Here is a 22,316-nt window from a genome sequence, read left to right on the forward strand (position 1 = left end):
GCTCAGCTGACTGCAGAGTTACAGTAAGAAGTATATTCCTGAATTTATAACTTGCATATATATATTGAGAAAGGTGAGATAAAACCTGCTGACCTGTCCAATTCAGCCAGACCCAGATCATGTCATTTAAGTCCATTTAATCCCTCAGTCAGCATCAAATTGTGCATGTCTGCTTCCAGCCCTTGGGCCTGCCAAGCTCTCACAGTCCCCACTGTGTAAGAGGGTGAGGGAATACAGAGCTCTTCTCTCCCTTGATTTCACCTTAGTGCCACTGCACAAGTTTTGTTCTCGTCTCTGGTGGGGACTGTGCATCAGGCAGGCTGCTCTGAGGCCTGCCAGGTTCTGCTTTCCTTTCCACTGGTTTTAGCCGTGCTGGTCAGTGGGATGGCTGGAGGAGAGGAACTCAAACACTGCGCTGGGGCTACTGCCAGGGAAGGCCTGAGGGGTGCAGGACCTGGGGCTGCGGCCAAGGCTGCTGCAGTGCAGTGCAGTGCAGTGCAGTGCAGTGCAGTGCAGTGCAGTGCAGGTGAGCTGCGGCGCTGCGGCGGAGGGTGAGTGACACCTCCGGGCCAGAAGGGCTCCCCGGCAGGAAAACTTGCTCTGTCTGGGTCTGCTGGAGCCAGTGCTGGCAGAGACTGGTGCTGCCAGCTGTGTGATCTGCAAATGCCCTTGTGGAAAAGGCAGAGACAGGGAGAAGCTGCAGGAGCAGGGACATGTCTGAATGAGTGGTTGGTTTGTTTTTTAAACAGTAATTGAACTGGTTCGGCTAACTGGGGTTTAGGACGCTAAATTGTTGATCTGTTTATGCTTCATTATATTATAGTAGGAGTATTTTTCGCTCAAGAGGCAAGATCATGGAAAAAGCAATATTCCTATGTACAAGAATGGTACCTTCATCTTGTACCATTTCAGTTGCTCCCCATGTATCAGCTCCATCCAGACTAAGGTCAAGGCTTGTTCCACAGGGTAGCAGTGACTGAACAGAGCAACTGTGGATCCTTCTGGTCAGGGTCAGTCCACGTGAGCCACAGAGTAAGAAACAAACTGTGTATCTCTGCCAAGGAGAATTTGGGTGGATCCTCTGTGGTTTCCTTATGCTGTCTGAGGAGGTGTTTGGGCAGGCTAGGGCAGTGCCACATCCTGGAGCTGCATGTGGCTTGAAACAATGATCTGCAGCAGTGGCCTGAGAGCTAAACACTCTGCTGCCACTGCTACTCTTTTTCTGTTCAGCCAATACACTTTTCTCAGCAAAACATCTCATCACCCTTTTGCTTTTCAAGCACCAGTACAGTCAGCAGTTCCTCCACCACCTGCCAAAAGCTTTGGCTGTCTCTGTGAGAGCTGGGCTTCTTTCCACTACAAAAACTGGAAGGAAGTTAGGAAGTCAGCACCGTGCAACACTGAAACTTGTATTATAAAACAGGAGGAGACTCCTCTTTGTTTTCTTACTTATTTTAAAACAGAATAAAAGCCACGACATAAGCCCCTCCCCTCACCAGTGAGTGACCTGACTGTGGAAATTGGGTTATGCATCCTCTGGGCTGTGTAGGACCTTGAATGAGGAATGACCTTTGCTGTCCCCTCCTGTGTGTCTTAGTCAGCTTTTGTGCAGTAGGGGACAAGAAGAAATGCCCAAAGTAGGTCGCTGGACACTGCGGTGCAAAGGTCGCTGCCACGGGCTGATGGATGAGCAGCCACATCACGGCAGCTTTCTCAGCAAGAGGAGTGACAGCCCTGCTCCCAGCCAGGGTGGCTGCTGAGCCCCTTCCCCCAGCCATCGCACACTGCATACCATAGAATCATAGCATGGTTTGGGCTGGAAGGCACCTTAAAAATCATCCAGCTCCAACCCCCTACCACAGGCAGGCACACCCCACCTCAAGACTGGATTGCTTGAAGCTCCATCCAGCCTGGCCTGGAACACTTCCAGGAATGGGGCATTTGTCTTCTTCAGGCACATGGTGGTCCTCAACAACCACCAGGGATGACTGGTTTGGGGTATATTTAGCAGGGATTGAGAATGCATTTCCAAAGAGCTCTTCTGCCCCTAAACATCTAAGTCGGGCAGCATGGCAAGCCTATTTGGGCAGCTGTAATTCGAGCCCAGGAATTGTTCTTGATAGGATCTGATCCACTATGGCAGAACATCTCTCTGCAGCTATCAGCCTGACAATCAGAGACCCCCTGGCTCCTGAACCCAGCTGGGAGGGTGTGTATTGCCACCATTTCTCAGACATAAGGTCACTAAAGATAACCCTTAACTGTGGCACCCCCTACTCCCTCCCAGCCTGACCGCATCTCTTCTTTTGTTCCAAGAAATATCCACATTTTAACAAATGTCCCTCTTTAAATTCTTTTCACTCTATTTCTAAAATATGCAAGCTGGGGTGTTTTTTTCACCCCATTTTTCCCACGGGGAGCAGGAGGTGGCAGGGTATTTGGCCAAGTGGGCAGTGGGGGCTTCCTCAGCCAGTGTGAGCATGATTGACTACTCTTGATGGGTGCCCAGGTGGAACTATGTGAAATTGGTGGCTCTTTGTGAGGGGTATTCAGGTACAGAGGGACTTTCAAGCTAGGCAAGGAATTTTCCAGGAACAAGTGCTTCTTCAGGCCAAGAGGGTGATGATAGCTCTTTATGCAGTGTGGGGTGTGGGTAGCTGGGGGAATCCGGTGTGCTGGATGCTCCCTTATGTGGGAGGTAGATCATCAATCCGTGTTGGAAGATACGGTGATTTCCTCAGCAAAACTACACACACAGACAGAACTATCTTCTTTATTATAAAGATACACTATGAGGAACAAACTTGAATGTATACTGAAGCTTGTAATGGTACATGCCAAAAATGTACAGTACTATACATAAAAGTGCATTGTCACAACAGATTAACAGCACATTTCTCTTCCAGAACTGTGGATTTTCCATGTTTTTATTTGATCTTCAAGAGTGGAAGGAATGCAATGGGAATGCAGCCATACACAAACAGGAAAGGATGCAATGGAAATGCAACAGTACAAGAGCAAAGCTAAAGCTCCTCTAAAATTTAAAGGCACTTTCACATGTACATACTACAGATGTACATTGACACAAGTAGGTAACAGTCAACAAGCAGGAAGCTACCAGTACTGCAATTCATCAAACTTGACAGTAAAGGACAATACTGATTGGATTAGGTGTGCAGGAGTTACCCTTTAGTACGCCTGTAGATGTAGCAGTCTTTCCTGTTACATATCCACTTACTATGCTTTAAAGTATCTATAATAACCATCAAACTACACATTAACTGTGTGAATGCACCAAGTGGACGCATTCACTAAATGCACTGTTTCTAATATTTTCTTTTGCTAAACAATTTCTAATATAAGCATTATGGAGTCCAGTACAGTTATTTAAACATACAAAATTCCCTACGCAATTTAAAGATACAGGTATCCATCTCAATTGTGCCAGGTGGGTTAATTTAAAAATGCTAGACAAAAACTGGATGTAAATGAATGCAGAAAATTCCAGTTTTGTTCCACTGAGCCTAGTAACCTGGGGAACTACTTGAAAATATCTCTGGTCCCAAACAAGTGAGCAGACCCTACAGACCAGCACTGGTCTGCAGCTGGGGCTGGCCTGCCTTAGGTGCTGGCCCTGGCATTAGGACCAGGCAGTACAGTTGACAAGGGTGGAGGTTTGCTGACCCATGCTGCACAGCCCACTGTGATGGATTAAGCCTTTGCCTCTAACCTAGATGTGTGTGAAGTCTGTGACTGGATTGGAAAGTGCTTGCAAATACCAGCAATAGTTTGGGGCTCAGAGCAGTTCATGGGGTACTTCTCACACCTGGGGCTTCACATTGCATCACCTCACATCAAGAAGGTGTAAACCAGAGTAGGAATAAATTGCTCCTAAATAACAACAGGAAATTACTCCTGCCATCTCAGCAATTATGTCTATCAAATTTTGTAACTGCTTTTCTCATCCCAAACTCAATCGTTTACATATACTGAATTGTACAATTTCAAGCTTTCCAAAAGTGAGATCTTACAGAATATGTGGAAAGACAGATCCTAATTACAGCCAGTGGTACTTCTGTAGGTGGACCACAAGTGATTTTTTTCCCCATTTTATTAATTGAAACTTCTTTTATGGATTGGATGTTTGAAAATATGTTCATAGAAATAATATTATGGCTTACTGCTGCAATGTGCAAAACAGCTGTAGGTTTAGCTCATACCTAACAAAGGTTAACAACAGAGCACCAAGCAAAGTTGAGAGTTGCCACTCGCACAGACATAAGAAAGGTACTGATTTCTTTTCATTACAGAAAAGGGGAAGTGGAGGGGGAAAGGGTTACGGAAAACTTTAGTCAGCTTGAATCTAGGCAGTAGAAGCTCAGCTGCCTGTCCTGTGAGTGACCCCTGCACCACTGGCAGGGGGTAGTCCCTTTCCAGAGTCCCTGTCTTGCTGCTGTCAGCACAACTGAACGATTGCGCTGTGCAAGGCAATCAGCACGGCTGGGTCAGCTCAAACTCAGACTATTGCAGCCCAAATCACGTCCTTAATTGGACACTGAGCAATAAAGTCAAGGGGATACTTTTCTGAATTACTGTGTAGTTGATCCCTTTAATAGCCCCTCATGCTCCCTAATGGACCAACAGGTTCACGCACTCCCCAGAGCCTGGCTTCTGAGAACTTCAAACAAATCTAGCTTCTGTAAAAAATGTGGTATCAGGGAATGGAGGTCTAGCTTCATGGGAAAGGTACACTACTACAGAGGGCAGTAAAGGAGTTTCTAGTTACTATCCTGGAGATGTGCTTTAGCTGTGTCCTGCAATGCTGCTTCGTATCAGTGAGAGCAATGTGATCTCCAGCTCCATCCAGCGCTTGCCTCTAGTGAGACTGCCGACAAGAAAGCTAAAACTTGGTGCCAATTATGAGTTGTGAGGGTTTGGTGATTTTTCTTTTTTTGTGTCTTAAATAAGAAATGTGGCCTGAGATGACTTAGACATTCCACACAGACACTTAATCCTCACATGCTAGATTTCAGTTCTTACTAACCTGCTTGAGATTTGGTTTAGTGACCCAGAAATGAGAGGCTCCACATCCCCTGAACTCCCTCCCACCCCATAGTTTTGTGCAGGATCTGTTATTATATAGCTACAGTAAGAGTGTGAAGTATGGTACAACGTGGCAAGCTGTTTGTGATGTGTGTTGGTTTTATTACAAATGGTGCAGCATCAAGTTTTCAAGTAAGTCTATGTTTGTTTTTTAAAACTATGCACAATTGTCCAGTTTTTAGTTTAATCGAAACCATACAAAATACAAATGCCCATGTTAATGTAGCTACTTTCAGACAATACATTCAAAAACACTGAAAAACAAAGCCTCTCCAGTCACAAACATGAACAAATGCTGTTACAGAGCCCTGACTTCTATTGTTAATCCATCCCTTTCCCTAGCACACCCCAGCTGGGCACCGTGGGTGGCTGAGCTGCCTACATTGTGCAAGATTTGTCGGCTGGACCCTGGGAAGGAGGAGAAGGCCCTATGCTAGGATTTGTTTTTGGAAGAACAATAGGTTTTGGCCTAAGAGCAGGAGGTTTCAGCTGCACACCCATTCTAGGGGCCACCATGGGCTTGAAAGTACTCATGGTGTCACTGGAAGAACTAGTGCTACGGCGGATCTGAGGCTCGGAGCTCCTTAAAACAACGCTGTGGAGAGGGCTGAGCGACTCTGTCGAGGTGGCAGGGGTGGGGGTGTTCTTCATTTGCTCCAAGGTGTCCAACACGACATCAGGGGCATGTTTGGCGGAGCTCTGCCGCTCCAGCTCACGGAGCTCGTTCAGTGCGGTGTTCATCGTCTCCTCAATGTCCTGGGTCAGAGCACAAGAGAGCAGCACGTCATTTGTGTTGCTACTGAAGGCCAGAGGAGCAAGGGAAGGGGGAAGGAAATGCATTAACTAATTCACCAACCATCCTCTAACAGTTATCATAGAGCAAAAATCAATTTCCACCAGATTTATTTGAAAGACACTACGACTGACAACATGGCAGCTTTGGGTGGACATTACAAACATTTAACCTTGCTCATATGAGAAAAACAAAAAAAGGTGTTACACCAAAATATGCAAGCTGTTTATGAAGTGATTGTCAGGACAACTGATGTTTGCTTAGCAGGTTTTAGTGGTCAAGATTTCTGTCATCTCTTGGGTACTGACAACTGTAAAGATTTTAGTCCATTTGCTCACTCTTAGCTAACTGCTCTGCTCATCTAAAGCCTCGGGTGTTCAGGGTCTGTATTCCCTCACATGGATTATAAAACCTAGTTTTCTAATGAAATAAAGTCTGTATGCCTATCAGCTCTTCTCATTTCACTGAATTAAATCTTAAACAGGAAAAAACTGTAAGATATTGGTCAGTATGCATATCTAAGAAAAACTATTTTCTTCATCAGGATTTCAGGTCTGAAGGTTAAAACAATGCACCAAGATACTAGTTTACTGCTTTTCAGTGGTATTGAGACACAACTAAGCTTAAAATATTGTGTTCCCTGCCTGCTCATACTGACTTTCACATAGTTTAATCAAAGTTTGGGTTCTCTCACTGCCAAGTGATCACCAGTCTAGGCATAAAAAAAAAGATATCTTAAGCCAAACATTGCTGTTCCAGGAAAGTGAATGAGTATCAGAATAAAATAAAACAATAAAAACACTTGCACATTCTAACCCTAATACGTGGGTTCTGACCTAAGCATGCCAGTCTCTTCTATTCCTCACTGGAGGCAGTTTAAAAGCAAGCATTATCAGTACATTAAATTTTAAAGCGTGAGTGCCAGTGTTATTGTAAAATGCATTTGCAATCATAGAGCACCCTCAGGGTGCTCCTAGTAATCACGTTATCCTACCTAGACAAAATGTGAGTTCTGAGGACAGAGGTATCTGTTTGCTCAAGAGCTGTTACCAGCTCAGTAAAACAGACCAATTTGATGATCAGGGTGCTCCCTACTCCATTCTCTTCACCTCTTCACTGCCAGGAACAAGACTGGTGACTGTTCACACAGGTGTAAGAGGGCCCACAATTCATGCAGCTGCAACATCTTGCACATCAGGTTCTACTACACACACCAAATCAACACATAGTAGGAACTGTATGAAAACTATAATAGCCACAAGATCATGGACTGTAAATCTGCTTTGAATAGCAATGGTTGCTACTAGCCAGTCAGAGCACTTTTCTCTTTACCACAATACTGAGACATAATTGAACACTACTTACATGCAAGTCAGAATAGGCCAGCCTTCAACAGAGCATAGCAATCTATGTAGCTTTTCTAATACTATCCTAGTGTTCTGTATGGCAGAGGCAATTTCATTACAGTGTAATGGGAAATAATTTCTTTTTGTTGCTTCTGCAATATTTACTCCCCTTTGTGCTTCTTCTATTCAGGATTGTTTAATGCATCTTCCTTCACACACACTCTGGAAAGCCAAGTAGGATATTCCCCTGCACACACCTTCCCACCAGTGCACGTGCTGGTCAATGAGATTTGCTGCTCAGAAAATCAGACAGTGCCATAAATAAAAGACACAAACCTGAGCTATTGACTCTGGGTCCAGCGGTTTATGGTCATTGAAACCCGTGTACTGCCCAGAAGAGGTGGACCTTCTGATGGGAGGGCTATCGATCTTCTTCAGCGAGTCGTGCCTGCTGATGTTGGTGAGGCTGCCGTGGCCCGGCCTGCGCCGCCGCTCGGGGCTGTCGGCGTTGAGGCTGCGGTTCTGAAGGAGGGCTCTGGGGCTGCAGTGCGTGGCCAGGCTGGGGGAGCCCAGCTCCACGGCCGAGTTGGAGAGAGGGTGGGGTGGGTGCACCGGGCAGTGCCCGTCACTGCTCCTGCCCGGGCGCCTTAGGGGAGGCGGAGGTTCCGATCTCTTTCTTTGCCTGCACCGATGGAGAAGTGGTAATAGAACAAGTTGTAGTGACCCAGCCTGAGCATGTGGAGGAGTCTTTACTGTGTTAGCTGAGCTGTGAGCAGGACTACTGAAAACACGTTATGCTGAAGCTTACCTTCCTGAATACACATCTGAGTGACGGTCAGTGGGAGAGTTCATATCCTTTGACGATGACTTGTCCTCAGTTATGGGTCCGCTGCTGGCCTCACTGTCTGCTTTTTGGCTCAGTGTATCTGAGAAAGTATCATCCCTGAACAGAACACAGGTGGTGAGACCAGAAGTTAGTGAATGAAATGTGACAGAGCACCTTGGCACTCTCAGATTTTCATCCCCTTATGAAAAGCAGGCATGTTATAAACGTACTGCAGCCTTTGCACATCTCCCAGAATTGTTTATAATCCTTCTGTTTACTGAGCTCTTTACAATTTGAGTGTATGTAACCTTTCTGTAAAGAACTTTGTCATCCTTGGCAAAACACACGCCTAAGAGTTCAGGGCTGCAGTTCCCCAGCTCTTGCTATTCTGAAGTTAGAAGTCAGCAACTGCTACAAGGAGATAGTCAAGTTAAAATAGGTGCAGCAGTATCTGTCTCCGAATGTACTGGGAATGTATCCATAGAAATAGCTTAGCCTAATAGTAGTTTTTGATGGAGCTTTCAATTCAGGGCAGTAAAGACAGGTATCCTGCATAGAAGGCACATGTTTGATCTATCTGACCCTTCAAACCACTGACCCATTTAGGAAATACTGCTAAGTGCTTTAGACTTTACACCCTGCCAACAACCCCGTCACACCAGACACTGCTTACATATCCTGCACCACTATGTACTGGTGAGGGACAAGGCCATCAATTCCGTTGTGCCTTCCTTCCCACCAGTCCTCAGATGCTCGGTGATAGAGCAGCAGGGAAGCTCCTTTCTTGAAAGAGAGTTCTCGGGCAGATCTTCCAACATAGTCAAACTTGGCAATAGCTTCTATGGGCTCGCACTCTGGGTGGGAAGAACAACAAATATCAGATTCTGTATCACTCATTTTGGTTTCATAACCCCATTTTTTGCATTTTCTCAGTGCTCATTCTGACAGAGATCAGCTGAAGGAAGGCAGACTTCAGGCAGTGGTTACAATGTGCCCCTTACAAAGAAACATAATCGATCTCTGTCCCAGGTGTGGAAACATCTGGGTTGCTTCAGGAGCTGCAGAAAACAGCAGCATACTCAAATGTTACAACTGCCTTTGGGAGAGAGGCCTCTGCCTCCTGCTGGAAGGGCTCCTGCATGGCTGGAGAGTGGGACGGAGGCCAGGCAATAAAGACTTCTGAAAATAAAAAGAACCAACTCGGATGAATAATCAAAGGGCCAAGGAACTAGCGTGATAAGGGAAAAGTAAATAGGAGTGCTTTTACCATCTATAGTGGGAAAGAAAGGAAGACAAGATTAGCCTCTGCATGAGGGATACCCTGCCTAACTGGGTCACAGAATTTCTGTCTTTTACTCAACGAGCATGCAGACCTACTGAAACCTGGTGTTTTACACAGCACCAACGCCTCCTGCTTTAATCCACTTCCTTAATGCCCTCTTGGAGTGAGACAAGACGGCTCCAGACCACAGGGACAGTCCCTATGTGGCCTCAAGTTGCTTAAAGCAGCTCTGCCTGCTCCAAAATCCCAAGCTGCCCTGGTTTCTGCAGGGGAGGCTGGTGTTTTCTGAAGCCAAACACTGGCTACAGCAGTCCTGGCTAATCCTCTGTGAGGATGCTGGTTCAGCCTTAGGCTGGAAATGGGCTCTGTCCTGTAACCTGTGCTGGGATGGAGACCTGCTGATGTCAGCAAAGGGGCCCTGAAGGTCTGGCCAGAGCTGTGCCCAGGCATCCAGCTACAGCTGTGATTTTAACAAGCTCTTATTTCATCTGCATAAAACCAAAAGCACCTGAGCTGTAACAGATTAAATTTTGTCATCAAAGTCTCAAAACATAAAGAAAAACCTGCAAAATACAGGTCTAAGAATCACACACTCTGATGATTCTAGTAACTCAAGAGTCCCTGAAAAGACTAATCTCTTTACATAATTAGAGCAATATTTAGATGGAAATTAACATCTGGGCTAATGACTAGCATAGCAACTTTCTGTCTGATGCAAATTAAAATTGCTGAGGTTGTAATTCCCCAAAGAACCAGACTGGTAATGAAAGCCACTGTCCCTTTATGACATCATTTTGCACAGGAATGTCTTTTTAAAATTAACTTCACTCTACAGTGCGAAAACATAATGACAGCACCTTTATTGAGGTTATAGTTTGCAGCTCATTTTTTTAATAACTTGCCCAGTCTGTAGAAGACTGTCTTGAGGTTTGCTGCTTCTGCAGTCACGTTAAGCATTCCTGTCTATGACAAACTGCAGTGTGTTTAGAAGTTACTAGCTCAGAAACTTTACTGAGATGGAATACAGTGATAAGAGGAATTCACTGTTACAAACATGAAAATAATGTATGGTGGCAGAAATTATTTCAACTATATAAATACAAATAAGAACCTAACAATAACAGTATTCATTCCTGAAAATGCATCCTTACTGGATGGCTGTAGAGGACCATATTCTCTTTTTTGTTGTCTTTTTCCTCTCTTTCTCTCTTTTGCTTTCTTTGTCTCACAGCCCCCACTCTGGACCTCTGACACGGCAGCAACAATGTGGGATCTAATCACTGATGTCATTTTTTCTTTTCTTTTTTCTTTTCTTTTTTCCCTTGCCTTGCCTAGGCAAAGCACAACTATCATATTCTACCCCGTACTCTGCCTTGAAGTTTGTTGTGGAAGAAAAGAGCTTGTGAGCCAGCACCTTTGAATATCAAATGTACTGTGACTTGTGAGTCAGCACCTTTGGTTGTGTGTTGTGGGAGTTGAGCACTTACTGAAGTGTACTGTACAAAATTAAGGGCTTGTTCACCTCCACTCTTGTGGAAGCCTGTTGGAAGAAATTTAAGGGCATGTTAGCCAATGCCTTTTGAGTCTAAATATTCATCTGGTGGCCGAAGTTATGGTGACTGTGCAATAAAATGTAAGAGTTCCCCAATACATATTCAATGTCTTTGTTCAGCCTGATGAGGATTCGTAACAAGCACCACGTCCTTGTCATGGGTTGGCACTGGCCAGATGTTAATGCACCCATGAATATATGTTTTTTCTCTAACAACTCCTGTGGGATGTGATCAGGAACAGAGCAGAGCAGGCTTAAATCTTGAAAACAAAAAAAAACCACTAAAACTTTATTACATTACATAAGAACAGCGACAGAAAAAAACTCTTAAACACACACACAGACAGAAATAAAAACTTCCCAAGACATTTTTTCTCTTCTCCCAGTTTCTATCTCCCACACATTACTCTTCACAGACCAAACCTTTGGGTTTTAGATCAAACAATCACCACTCAAAAAAAAACCAAACTAATCTTCAGTTCAGCAAGGGAGAGAGGAGTCTCTCTCGCACTACAGACTGTTCTCCAGAACACACAAGTCTACTCTTTATGTGTTCCCATGTCACCCGTGGCACTGCCCAGAGAAGTCTGCCAGGGTGACTCTCTCTTTTTCCTATGTCCAGTGCTCTCACCGCTGTCCATAGGCTGAAGCTGCATACAGGGCTTTTTAAGGATGCTGCATGCCGAGCTCTCCCCTTTTTACCCAGGGGCCGGGGTTCCAGGAGCAGGTCTGCCCTGAGGGCAGAGGGCACCACCTCACCCTCCCCCTCTCTTCTCTGCTCGCTCCACTCTTCAAGTGCCAGTCACTGTAGCAAAAGCAGGGCAGCTGCATCTACCCAAAATGCAGTTTATGTTCAAAAGAGACTTAAGTTCAGTCTATAGCTGACATTGTGCAAGAAAAGTCTAGCTCCGAAGGCTACTCCTCTCATTCTTTGCCTATCAGGTTCTTTCTAATCGTGCTTTATCACCTCGGTCTCAGGCCACTTCTTTCTCCTTTTTTCCAAAATCACCAGTCATGAGAATCAATGTCTAAGAAAAGTTTTTTTCTGCCAAGCAAGGGTTAACAGCTTCTATCTCCCAGCAGGGTGCAGACACAGGCACTCCCAGGCTCCACAACTCCCACGTGGCTGGGCACCTTCTCCCGGAGTTTGGGGGGGGAAGAGGGGGTGAGCACACACAGAAGGCACTTCCACAGTTTTCCACCCCTCCATCCTGGACGGGGCAGCTCAGTTCCAGTCCTGTCCCCTCTCTTCTCCCCCCCGGGGCTCCGGCTTACCTGAGCCGACCACGTGTTTCCCCTCCCCCACCCAGCCTCGTGGCTGGGCAGGGAAAGGAGGCCTGAGACGTCTCTCTGCTGAAACTGGGATCTGAAAAGAGGCCAAACCCCCTTGGGGTCCTGCTTTTAACTCTTTGTGTCCTCAGAGGCGTGTCCAAACCTCTGAGTGACCAATCTAGGTGCCAGCAGAAAAGCTGATTACTGATTGGACTGCCCACATCTCCCTGGAAAAATTCACCTCTCCTGCAACCACGACAGTCCTCTACAAATGTCTTGCTCACTGGCATTCCTCAGTGGGTGGGGCGGAAGGGTTTCTTGGTTTTATGTTTTTAAGCAAAGAAAATATAAAGTTGACACAAAAAGAAATTCTGGAAAACCGGGAAATCTCTGATGGTGGGATGATATTATGATGTGCTACCCTGTTGTTATTGCTGCAGTCGCTCTCTAACAGAAAAGGCAGATGACACAAAGCAACTCTAAGGCATAGAAAATGAAAAGAGGTAAAACCAAACATGCCTGTTTATCTTGCATCATCTTTAAGAGGGCAATATGAAATGGCAATAATGTAACACTGACAAAACAACACAGTTCTTCTCCTATCATGTGCATTGCTCCTGGAATTTGTTATAAGGAAATATTGCAATCAGGTAGGATTGAAAAGGAGCAGACATTTGTATGAATACTCTGTTTTCAGATTACAGCTAAATTATGGGTTATGGTTGAGTTGGTCAAGAATTCAGAAATAAAATCTCCCAGGCTTTGTTGAGCCAGTCATTCACTAATAGGCAATACTTTAAAATGTACAAAAAATATTAGGTCAACCAAACAAAAAAGTTTTACAGTAAGTCACAAAATCCCAAATTTCCTGCACATATTTTCCTTAGACAATCTCTAAAATTAACTGGCAATGCTCATGAGTACTGGATTGATGGACAAGCGCCTAAACTGATTAACTATCAAATTTCCTGTTTCTCTGCTGACTTCAACAGACCATACAATATCCCACAACTGAGTACACAGGTCTTTTTATTTACAAATTAGTGGACTAAACTAGAAATAGTTTGATCTTATTCAGTGAAATTATGTGCATCTATGTGTGGTGCACAATAAGAATCCTGTTTACTGAATCCTTCTACCACCTACAAGACTCACATACTTTCCCAGAGGTCTGAATGATACTGTCCCACTGGAAGCAGCTGTATGAATTGTTAACGTACCCATAATTGATATGACTTTTGAGATATGCACCTCAGATTGCCTGGGTAACAAATCCCACCTTCTCAGGGAGGAGTGCCCAGTAGATTTCACACAGATTTCATGACGATAACAAAAATTTAGTTCAGACAGGTTTTCCTGCTTTGAAAGGTGTGTTTTCATTTCTTTATACACAGAGATAACTCTCCTATAGCAAACAGTAGTGAAACTGCACTTAAATAGTAATTCACCTTGTTACAGGTCAAGCTTTAATAGTGAAAACCAAAGTACCATGACAGTTACTCCTAGACATAAATGCATTTTGGAAAGTTAAGCCACTTAATATCAAGGTCACTGAATGACAGATGAGTATTTCCCAAAAGCTAAGGCAATGAAAGCTAAATTTGGGACCTGTTACTCAAATTCTGTGTGGTACTGAATGTCTAACAGTAAAACTGACAGCTCAGAGGGAAGTGTAATTGCACTGCCCTGTCCACACCTGTGGGCATTTACCTAAAACAGCAAGAAGGATTTGATGACATACAGGACCTCACCAGCTATCATCTCTAGTGAATCAGGCAAAGCTATGGAAACGAAAAATAGGACAAACTGAAGAACTGTACGAAAACTTCTGCTGCTTGGGAGAGCAGAAAGGGCAGAAGAAACTGAAGTGTTGGTTTTAGTTTTGGGATTGGAGTGCCAGATGTAGACCTAACCTCCCTACAGAGGTGATGGCACTGAATTGGCCCTGGGCTGTCCTCTGTGTCTCAGGGCACATGGAGTTGAGGAAAGGAGGGGACACTACCCCCTGCACTTTTTCTAGAGGAGTTGCTGTTCCTTTGCTCTGTACTTCCTCAGTTCTCCCAAGTGTACCCTGTCTGTTGGGAATAAATTATATCCTTGAACTTCCCAGGAAGATGCTATCTCCCTCTTTCGTTATCTTCAGAGAATAGAGTGGTTTTGCAATTTCAAAGTCCTGTTGTCAGGACAGCAGTTCTCTGACTGTGAAGAGCAAAAGCAACAAAGTGTTGAAGGTGTTGACAAAACAGAATTTGGCAAAGTGTTGATCACAGCATGCACTACTGAAGAGCAAGAAAATGATTATGTGTTGGGAACACAACAACAACTTACAGTCTGAAATGTCCCTGTAAGTTTTTTTTTCAGCAGAAATACCATCTAAAGTTTTATCCTAAGTTTATGAGATATCTATGAAGAGTATGGTATTAATTTTATGTATGTTTTCCTAGGAGAAGTCCATCTGCCTAACTTCTTCAGGAAATGTTTACTTCCTTGCCAAACAGATCTAGTCACTCTTTACCATAAGACTCCAACAAGAATAAAAAATCTCCATCAATTTGAAGGTAAAGGAAATATGCTAACAGCTGATTCAGTAAAACATGAAAAATGTCCTTTGAATCTTCACTGCAGAGACATTTTCAGGTAAAGGTTCCTCTGCAGCAAAATTACAGATAGATTTTTTTGTGTCTTAGCTTGAGTACAAATGTTATGAACTTCACAAATTAAATTTCATTTCCAGATTTAGGAGAAAGTAAAAACTTGTATGTTTTTCTTACCAGGATACTTTCTGCATATCTAAAAAAGCCTGAAAACACCACAGTAAAAAGCAGTTCCTTTTCTTTCCTGCTTCCCTTTCCAGTGATCAACCGAAATACATGAACATCAGTAAACTTAGGGGAAAAAACCCACAACAATTTATATGCTTAAAATATAGCAGTTATTAAGTATTTATATGCTCATTTATATGTGCTAGTCCTTCCCCCCCCCTGAAGTCTACTGCATTTTACCTCTGTGGACATAATTTAATTTTCAATTTCTAAAGTCTTGGGTTTTTCTGAATTATAATGAACATTTCTAGCACTATTGACAGCCCCTACAGATGGATTTTTTTCTAGTAGGAACAGAGAGAGCCACTTGCAGTTTAACTTATTGCAACAGTAAGTAAAATAAATCCTTTTGGTTTTGATCATAACCTTTGGATTATGTTTTAATGACCCCGTAATTCCTGTGGGGTAGGCTGCTTGGTCTTACGTATGTATACAACATTTTAGCATAAAATTAATCAGACTTTCAACATGAATAAAACCCCCTTAGCCTTTAGAATCTGCTTCTTCCATGTCCTAACAGAGGGAACCATGTAAGTGCCATGTGTCTGATCAATACAGCAGCAAAGTGATACCTCCCTTTCTCTCTCCACATCCAGCTGGCAGTGATGCATCCAGCTGATAATCAATGAATCAATCACATTAAACCCCCAAAATACTCCAGACCCTTTAGCAGAAGGGTTTTTAAATCCACTGTGTGTCAATCACAACTCTCATGAAGTTCAATAAGCAAAATGAAAAATTCTCACCTCTTCTCATATGTGGTGTAAGTGATATTTTTTAAAAGGAACTGTCCTGAGCACAAACACATGAATGTATGTGCAAAGACAGAGTGAGTGCATTTAATTTAAAGTCTGTAACCTACATTAGAAAAATGTGCTATTACAACAGAAAGCCATATTAACAGAAAAAAATGGTTCAGAGCTTGCAGATTGGAAATCCAAGACCAACAGGTTTTGTGTGCGACCCAGGCTTGTTAATCTTCAGCTTTGCAGCAGTATTTACCTAGCTTACAAATATTTTTGTGTTAAGAATTATTTCTCTGTAAACACAAACATCCTCTTCCTTTCGGCACTGAATTTATTAAAAAGGCGTGATGAAGCAACTAGAATTAAACTGCTGCGTGATCTGGTGAACAAAACCATGTCTTGAGCAGTTAAATCTTTAAATCTTGAGCAGTTAAATCTTTGTCCTGTTGACAGCTATTCTCTTCAGGGTTTGTCCTCCCCAGTGACACAGTCACAACACAAATAATACTACAACAGGAATGTAAGACTGGTGTACCAAAGCAGTGGTGGGGTAGGGCCCATGATGATGGAGGCACAAATGATGCATCATGCAACGCCACAGTCCTGCTCCTCTGGATCCTGCTGATGTTTCCCAGGCATGGCTTTGAAGTAACTGCTTTTGATGGCTGCCGAAAAACTGCACTTCTTCTCCATGTCCACTGTGCCTTTGTCTCTCTGTTTGGTCACAGGACCCTGAAGTTGGCCCCAATATATTCAACTGGTGTGTCATCTACACTTCACTTGTGCTCTAAATGAGAGACAGGCAGACTTCCTCAGCTTCCACTCTTGCTTCATACTTCCAGTGGAAGAAGGGGTTCTTCTAAAGTATAGCTATACTGTCTTGGAAAAACAAGGTGCAATTATGAGTTTGCTCACACTGCTCAGAAGAGATGTGTTGTAGAAAGATGGTGGGTTTAGTTGTACCAGGCTGGTCAGGAGGAACCCATGCATAGCCTGTCTTGTAGGCCTGTTGGTTCTCCCTGCTTCACAGGCATGGCTATACCAAGGCAGAAGACCAAGATTTCTCTCCTCCTCTCAGTTCTCTCCCCTTCTGTAATGTCTGCCGACCCAAATGTCCCTCCTCTCCCAACAGCTGCACTGACAGACTCTGCCTGCCCCTCCTCACCTTGGCAAAGGGGAAGAGACAGACAATCTGTCACTGACAGCTTGTGTACGTGACAGACAGACGGGTACAGCTGGAGTGGAACTATTGTTTACTCTGCTCTGTGTGCAGTGGGACCAGTGTAGCCAGGCTTCCTATACATACACCTTCCGGTTCCCTCCTCTACAGCAATTGTCCCAGCTCCTAAACAGTATCCCTTATGACATTATTAAAAAAAAAAATCCTTTTCTGCTGTAGCTCTTTTCCTCCCCTTTCCTCTGCTCTGTCTTTTCCTCTTCCTTCCTCCACACATCCTCTGAAAGGGACAAGGGGAAGCTTTTGTTTCTCCTGCTGCTAAGTGCACGTGTGCTGGTTGCTCTGTCTTGGGTTGCCTGCTGCTCTTCTCTACATGGAGTGTTATTCTGAATCCTTTACCTCTAACAGGCTACTAATTCTCGCAACAATAAAGGCCATTTTGAGAGTCCTTTTCTATCTGTTAAATTTGCTTGAAACTTGGCAGAAGTTACTGTGAGGGACATCTGAAGGATGGTCAAACTGTCACAGTTGAATACACGTTTATGACCTAGATGTAAAGAATTAATATAATAGAGTTGCATTGATTTTTTCATGGATACCTCTCATATCCAGAAGTATATGTGACTGATATTTACAGATAATTATTACTGTTCAAAAGTTTCACTGTGGGGGGTACATACATGTTTTTCAGTTGTTCTAAATACTTTGGAGAGAGCAGCTTTGAAATTCATATAAAAATAGAGCCCGAATGGCAAATATCCTCTAGCTGCAATATTTAACTTCTGGAAAGTTTAGTTTCTGTAGACAAAAGAGTCACTAAAAATGTACATTATGTCAGAAAATAATATGTGCTGACTGAAATAGTTTCTTTCTTGCCCTTCCTGTGACTGGGCAAATCAGGAGAGAACAAGGAAACAGCTGGTCAAACACAGATGAATCAAGAGTGCAAAAGCACCCAAACAGAGATTAAAGATTTGCCCCAGAACACCAGGACTGAAATTTCCTTCTTTCAAACAAGACACAGTTAGGAAAGGAAGAAGGTGTCCTGCCTGGAACACCTGTGGAACTCGCTCCCATCAAAGGCACAGTGATGTGACAGACTCACCATCTTCACTGGTGTGGGGCTCTGTACTGGCATCCTGGTCCACCTCCTCTAATGTACCATGTTCACTGTATGGGCTGTCACTGGAGGCAAGAAGAAGGTTGAGCAGAGAGAGGAACCACATACATCAAAAATATGCCACCTCCATGAGATTATTGAAAATTATTCATATAATGTTACAAAGTTACTATTAACCTAGTGTGCTATGAATACACGATTAATAAATAAGCCTAGGTTTCCTTCAGACATTAAGAAGCTCTCAGAACATTTGATTCCTTTATAAATAAAAAGTGTGTGCATTTGCTGTCAAGGGTGTGTCCTGATTTTGGCTGAGATAGAGTTAAATTTTCATCCAAGTAGCTGGTACAGTGCTGTGTTTTGTATTTAGGATGAGAATAATGTTGCTAACACACTGATCTTTTAGTTGCCCCTGAGCAGTGTTTACACTGAACACCCTACCCCACCTGCCAGTGGACTGGGGGACACAAGAAGCTGGAAGGAGACACAGCCAGGACATTTGACCCCAAACACCCAAATGGATATTCTGGACCACGTGGAGTCATTCTCAGTGTATAAACTTGGGACAAAGCTGCTGCTCAGGCACTGGCCAGGCACCCATCAATGATGAGGAGCAACTGCATTGTGCATTACTTGTTTTGCATATCATAATTGTTGTTATTTGCCCTTTCTTCTCTGTCCTATTAAACTGTCTTTATTTCAATACATGAATTTTACTTTTTTTTCCCCAAATGTCTTCCCCATCCCACTGTGGGGGGAGTGAGTGAGTGGCTGTGTGGTGTTTAGCTACCTGCCCAGTTAGAGCACAACAAAGAAAACAACCAGGTATCATAAGCTCAAATTTGGTAAGGTGGTTCACAGTCAACGAAACAATTTCCTACTTGTCTGTGTGTTCTGTACACCCAGAATTCTACCTGTCTGGCTGAACACAAAGCAGCTTCCTCCACAAAATGTTGTAGGAAACCTCATCATAATTGCCTTTGCTTCACTTTTTTATACTTAACACTTTACTGTGCAGACCTAAATGCTCTTCTCATTTATCTTCATACTTCTATTAGAAAAGGAATTCTGTATCACAGTAGTTTTCCAGATAACCAGCCTAATGATTTTGTTTAGGAGACAGAAGGATAATATTCTGACTTACCAATAGTCATCTCCAGCCATGCATTTTTCATACACTGGTCCATCAAGTTCTTTCACATCTGGAAAAATAGCCTCATGATGGATGATGATGGTTTTGATTATCTCATTCACATGTGCCTGACAAGACACCTGGTCTTGTATGTCTGGAACAGGCATCAGGGTTGGCCCAAAACAAATGGCCAAGTTGTATGGATCCATCATGTTTTCATCACTGTACTGTGAAAGGCTGTTATAACAGAAAAATCAATAAAAATTGACTTTTCCACTGTGACTAACCTTATTGTGAGAGCTGTAGAAAACTTTTTTCAATCACAACTTAGAGATTTCCTGCTGTCATTGAGAATCCCACATAAACTAACGGAACAAAAAACCAAGATTTCTTCAATAGGTTATATACACTATAAAGTGAGTTTATACTACATCTATATTTATGTATATGTATGTGTTCTCACGCTACCACGTTGAGTGTACACTGATTTAATGGGCTAACATCAGCTGCTGCTGCTTCTATCTCATCAGTGCTCCAAGTGAACTGGATGCAAAGTGGTATACAATTCTCATTGGACCTTGGTGCATCTCTTTCAATAGCTGGCTACACAATTTAGAATTGTCTTCTGAAGGCAACGAAGTTCTTGGATCTTGCAAGGGCTCTTGTGACTTTTGGTTTCTGTTTTTTCCACACAGCCTAAAATTCCTAAGCACCTTGCCTTCTGCCCACAAACTCCCACAACAGTTTCAGTATGGAAGTGTCCAAAAAAAAGGCTTTCATTGTTCTTATTAATCAGCTTTTGCAAGCTCTCCTTTCTTCCTGAAAATGCAACGTTCCCAGCTTTCAATTTGGAATGAGAAATTGCTATCTATTCCCCTGTTTAAAAGCATTGGCATTTTTACTGGAAAAGGTGGCTTTTGAATGATTCTATGTGGGGCCAGTCAAGCAGAACCTGAAGATCTGGGATGCCCTATACTATGTTGTCCTGTACTCTGAAGCAGCATAGCAATTCTGGTTGGTTGTGTTCAAATGCAACACTATGTTCCCTCTAGAAAGGAAATTTTAGAGAGTGTTTTCCACATATGAACAAGACATGCATGAGGCAAACCTGCTAAATGACTACCCTCATAACTTGTTTTTAAAATTAACCATGTTCGCCCCTTTCTTATGCCATGATTTACTATCCTGTCCCATGTGTTAATTTGAGACATCTTGTTCTTCTGATTTATCAGATGGTTCAGACTTTATACATGTAAAACTATAAAAAAAGATTGTAACTATCATCGTGAAATGTGAAGTTCTGCTGATGGCTGTTAAAATGCAGTGCTCCTCAGGGCTCAACAGCAAGGCTGGTACTGTTCAGCATCTCCATGAACAACGTGGACAGGGGGATGGAGAGCATACTCAGCCAACCTACAGATGATGCCATGCTGGGAAGGGGGCAGTAAATGTGCCAAAGGGCACACACAGGACTACCATTTAGAAGGACCTTGACAAGACGGAGGAATGGAGAAATGGGAATTCAATCACGTTCAAGAAGGATGAACACCAAGTCCTGCCCATGGAATGGAAGTCATTCCACAGCATTTGTGGCTGTATTAGGAAGAGAAAAGCCAGCAGGTAAGGGAATTAATTATTCCTTTTCCAACTAGTGCTAGTGAAGTTGCACATGAGGTTCTGTGCCTAGTTTTGAGAGACTGACAAACTGGTACAAGCCCAGAAAAAGACTATTATGGAGATGTCTGGGGAGCTGAAGCATATGAATTATAATCCAAAGCAGAGACAACTGGGTTTGTTCAGCCTTTAGAAGAGAAGGTTATTGGAGAATTTAGCTGCAATCTCCTACTATATACAAGATCATAAACAAGAGCAAGACAGACACAGGTGCAAAGAGATGTGAGGTACAGCAAGGGATACTCCAATGAAAGTAGGAAAAAATTTCTTTACTCTAAGAGTGACCAAGTACTGGGTCTGACTGCCTGGAGAGGCTGTGGAGTTGCTGCTGTTTGAGGTTCTCAGCTGGCCAAAGCCTTGAGCAACTTGGTCTAACTTTGGAGCTTTGAGCAGGAGGCTACACCAGGTTAGGTCTGCCATGAGACCTGATGATTTCATGTGGCCAAGGAGGCATAACTGCATATGCAAAAATCATAATGAGATTTGCAGGAAGTCAAATAATTAGAATATTTTTCCTGTGGATGCACCCGGAGCAATTTGGAGGCAGTAAGGCATTTAGTTTCTTTCCAAACTGTATTCCTGTGGAGAGCACAGATGTAGCTAACATGACCACATAATAAGTACAACCCCATACAGCTCTGCTTGATCTGTACGTCTCTGCAGAGGAGAAGCTGTGATGTAAGCTTTTAGGGCATTTACATGGTGTCATTTCTGGGGGGGTGGATTCAGTTTCAAAAGAATGGTTATTTTCATAAAACTTTAGATCTCTGTCCCTCTCACGTACTGCTTGAATGGGGTTCAGAAATTGCTAGAAGAAAGGAAACAGGAACAGCTGTGACTACAGGCATGAACAAATAACCTGGCTCCAAAAGACCCTGTTTCTATAGGAACAGACAGGCTGGATGAAATGGGGAAGGTCACAAAGACAGAATGAATCAGCAAAGGGTAAATTTAAGAAAAAAGAAGAAAAAGGTGATATGAAAACAGATATAACAGGAAACAGACAAATTGACAGTAGAAAGAGAAAAGTTAGAATCAGGGCAAAGTGCACATAAGCAGAATTTTCTGTGAAACCATTTAGGTCAGCAGTACCAGAGGGGGCCATGAAGGACAACAGGGAGAAACACAGTTCAACTGCCCAACCTGTCTTTATCTTCTCTTACAGAAAGTTGTTTTTTCTGGGCTGATGAAGACATGAACACCACCTTACCTCTCCCACAACCCTCCTTCCAGCCTGTGTTTTGCAATGTGAGAACCAAGCTACTCTACATCAAAGCATACACAGGGGATGTGTGTTCTCTATACTCATACTCCTGTTATCAGAAAACAAGCAGCAAGACAAAGTCTCACCCTGGCAGTGCCTAGCATCAAACAGGTAGCTTGTAGTGCCTGTGTTACTTGAATATACTGGGGTTTTTTCCCATCAGGAGAAATCAGCTTGAGATAAGGAAAAGAAATGCATTTTTAAATT

At 43.3% G+C, this 22,316-nt stretch overlaps 1 protein-coding gene across 3 annotated transcripts in view; it reads right to left on the reverse strand.

Annotated features, from left to right (window-relative positions):
* Positions 1-2,757: 2,757 nt before the first annotated feature.
* Positions 2,758-22,316, reverse strand: part of SRGAP1 (SLIT-ROBO Rho GTPase activating protein 1) — a 145,922-nt gene continuing 126,363 nt past the window's right edge. For all 3 annotated transcript variants that reach the window (XM_063396559.1, XM_063396558.1, XM_063396557.1), the window contains 6 exons: positions 19,184-19,408; positions 18,025-18,104; positions 8,742-8,922; positions 8,051-8,185; positions 7,579-7,924; positions 2,758-5,859 (listed from right to left, as the gene is read on the reverse strand). In XM_063396559.1, coding sequence (XP_063252629.1) covers positions 5,482-5,859; positions 7,579-7,924; positions 8,051-8,185; positions 8,742-8,922; positions 18,025-18,104; positions 19,184-19,408 — 1,345 coding nt within the window. In that variant the 3' untranslated portion in view covers positions 2,758-5,481. The remainder of the gene's footprint in view (positions 5,860-7,578; positions 7,925-8,050; positions 8,186-8,741; positions 8,923-18,024; positions 18,105-19,183; positions 19,409-22,316) is intronic.

The sequence above is a fragment of the Prinia subflava genome, chromosome 4 (genome assembly GCF_021018805.1).
Source record: "Prinia subflava isolate CZ2003 ecotype Zambia chromosome 4, Cam_Psub_1.2, whole genome shotgun sequence".
In the NCBI taxonomy this organism is placed as follows: Eukaryota; Metazoa; Chordata; class Aves; order Passeriformes; family Cisticolidae; genus Prinia; species Prinia subflava.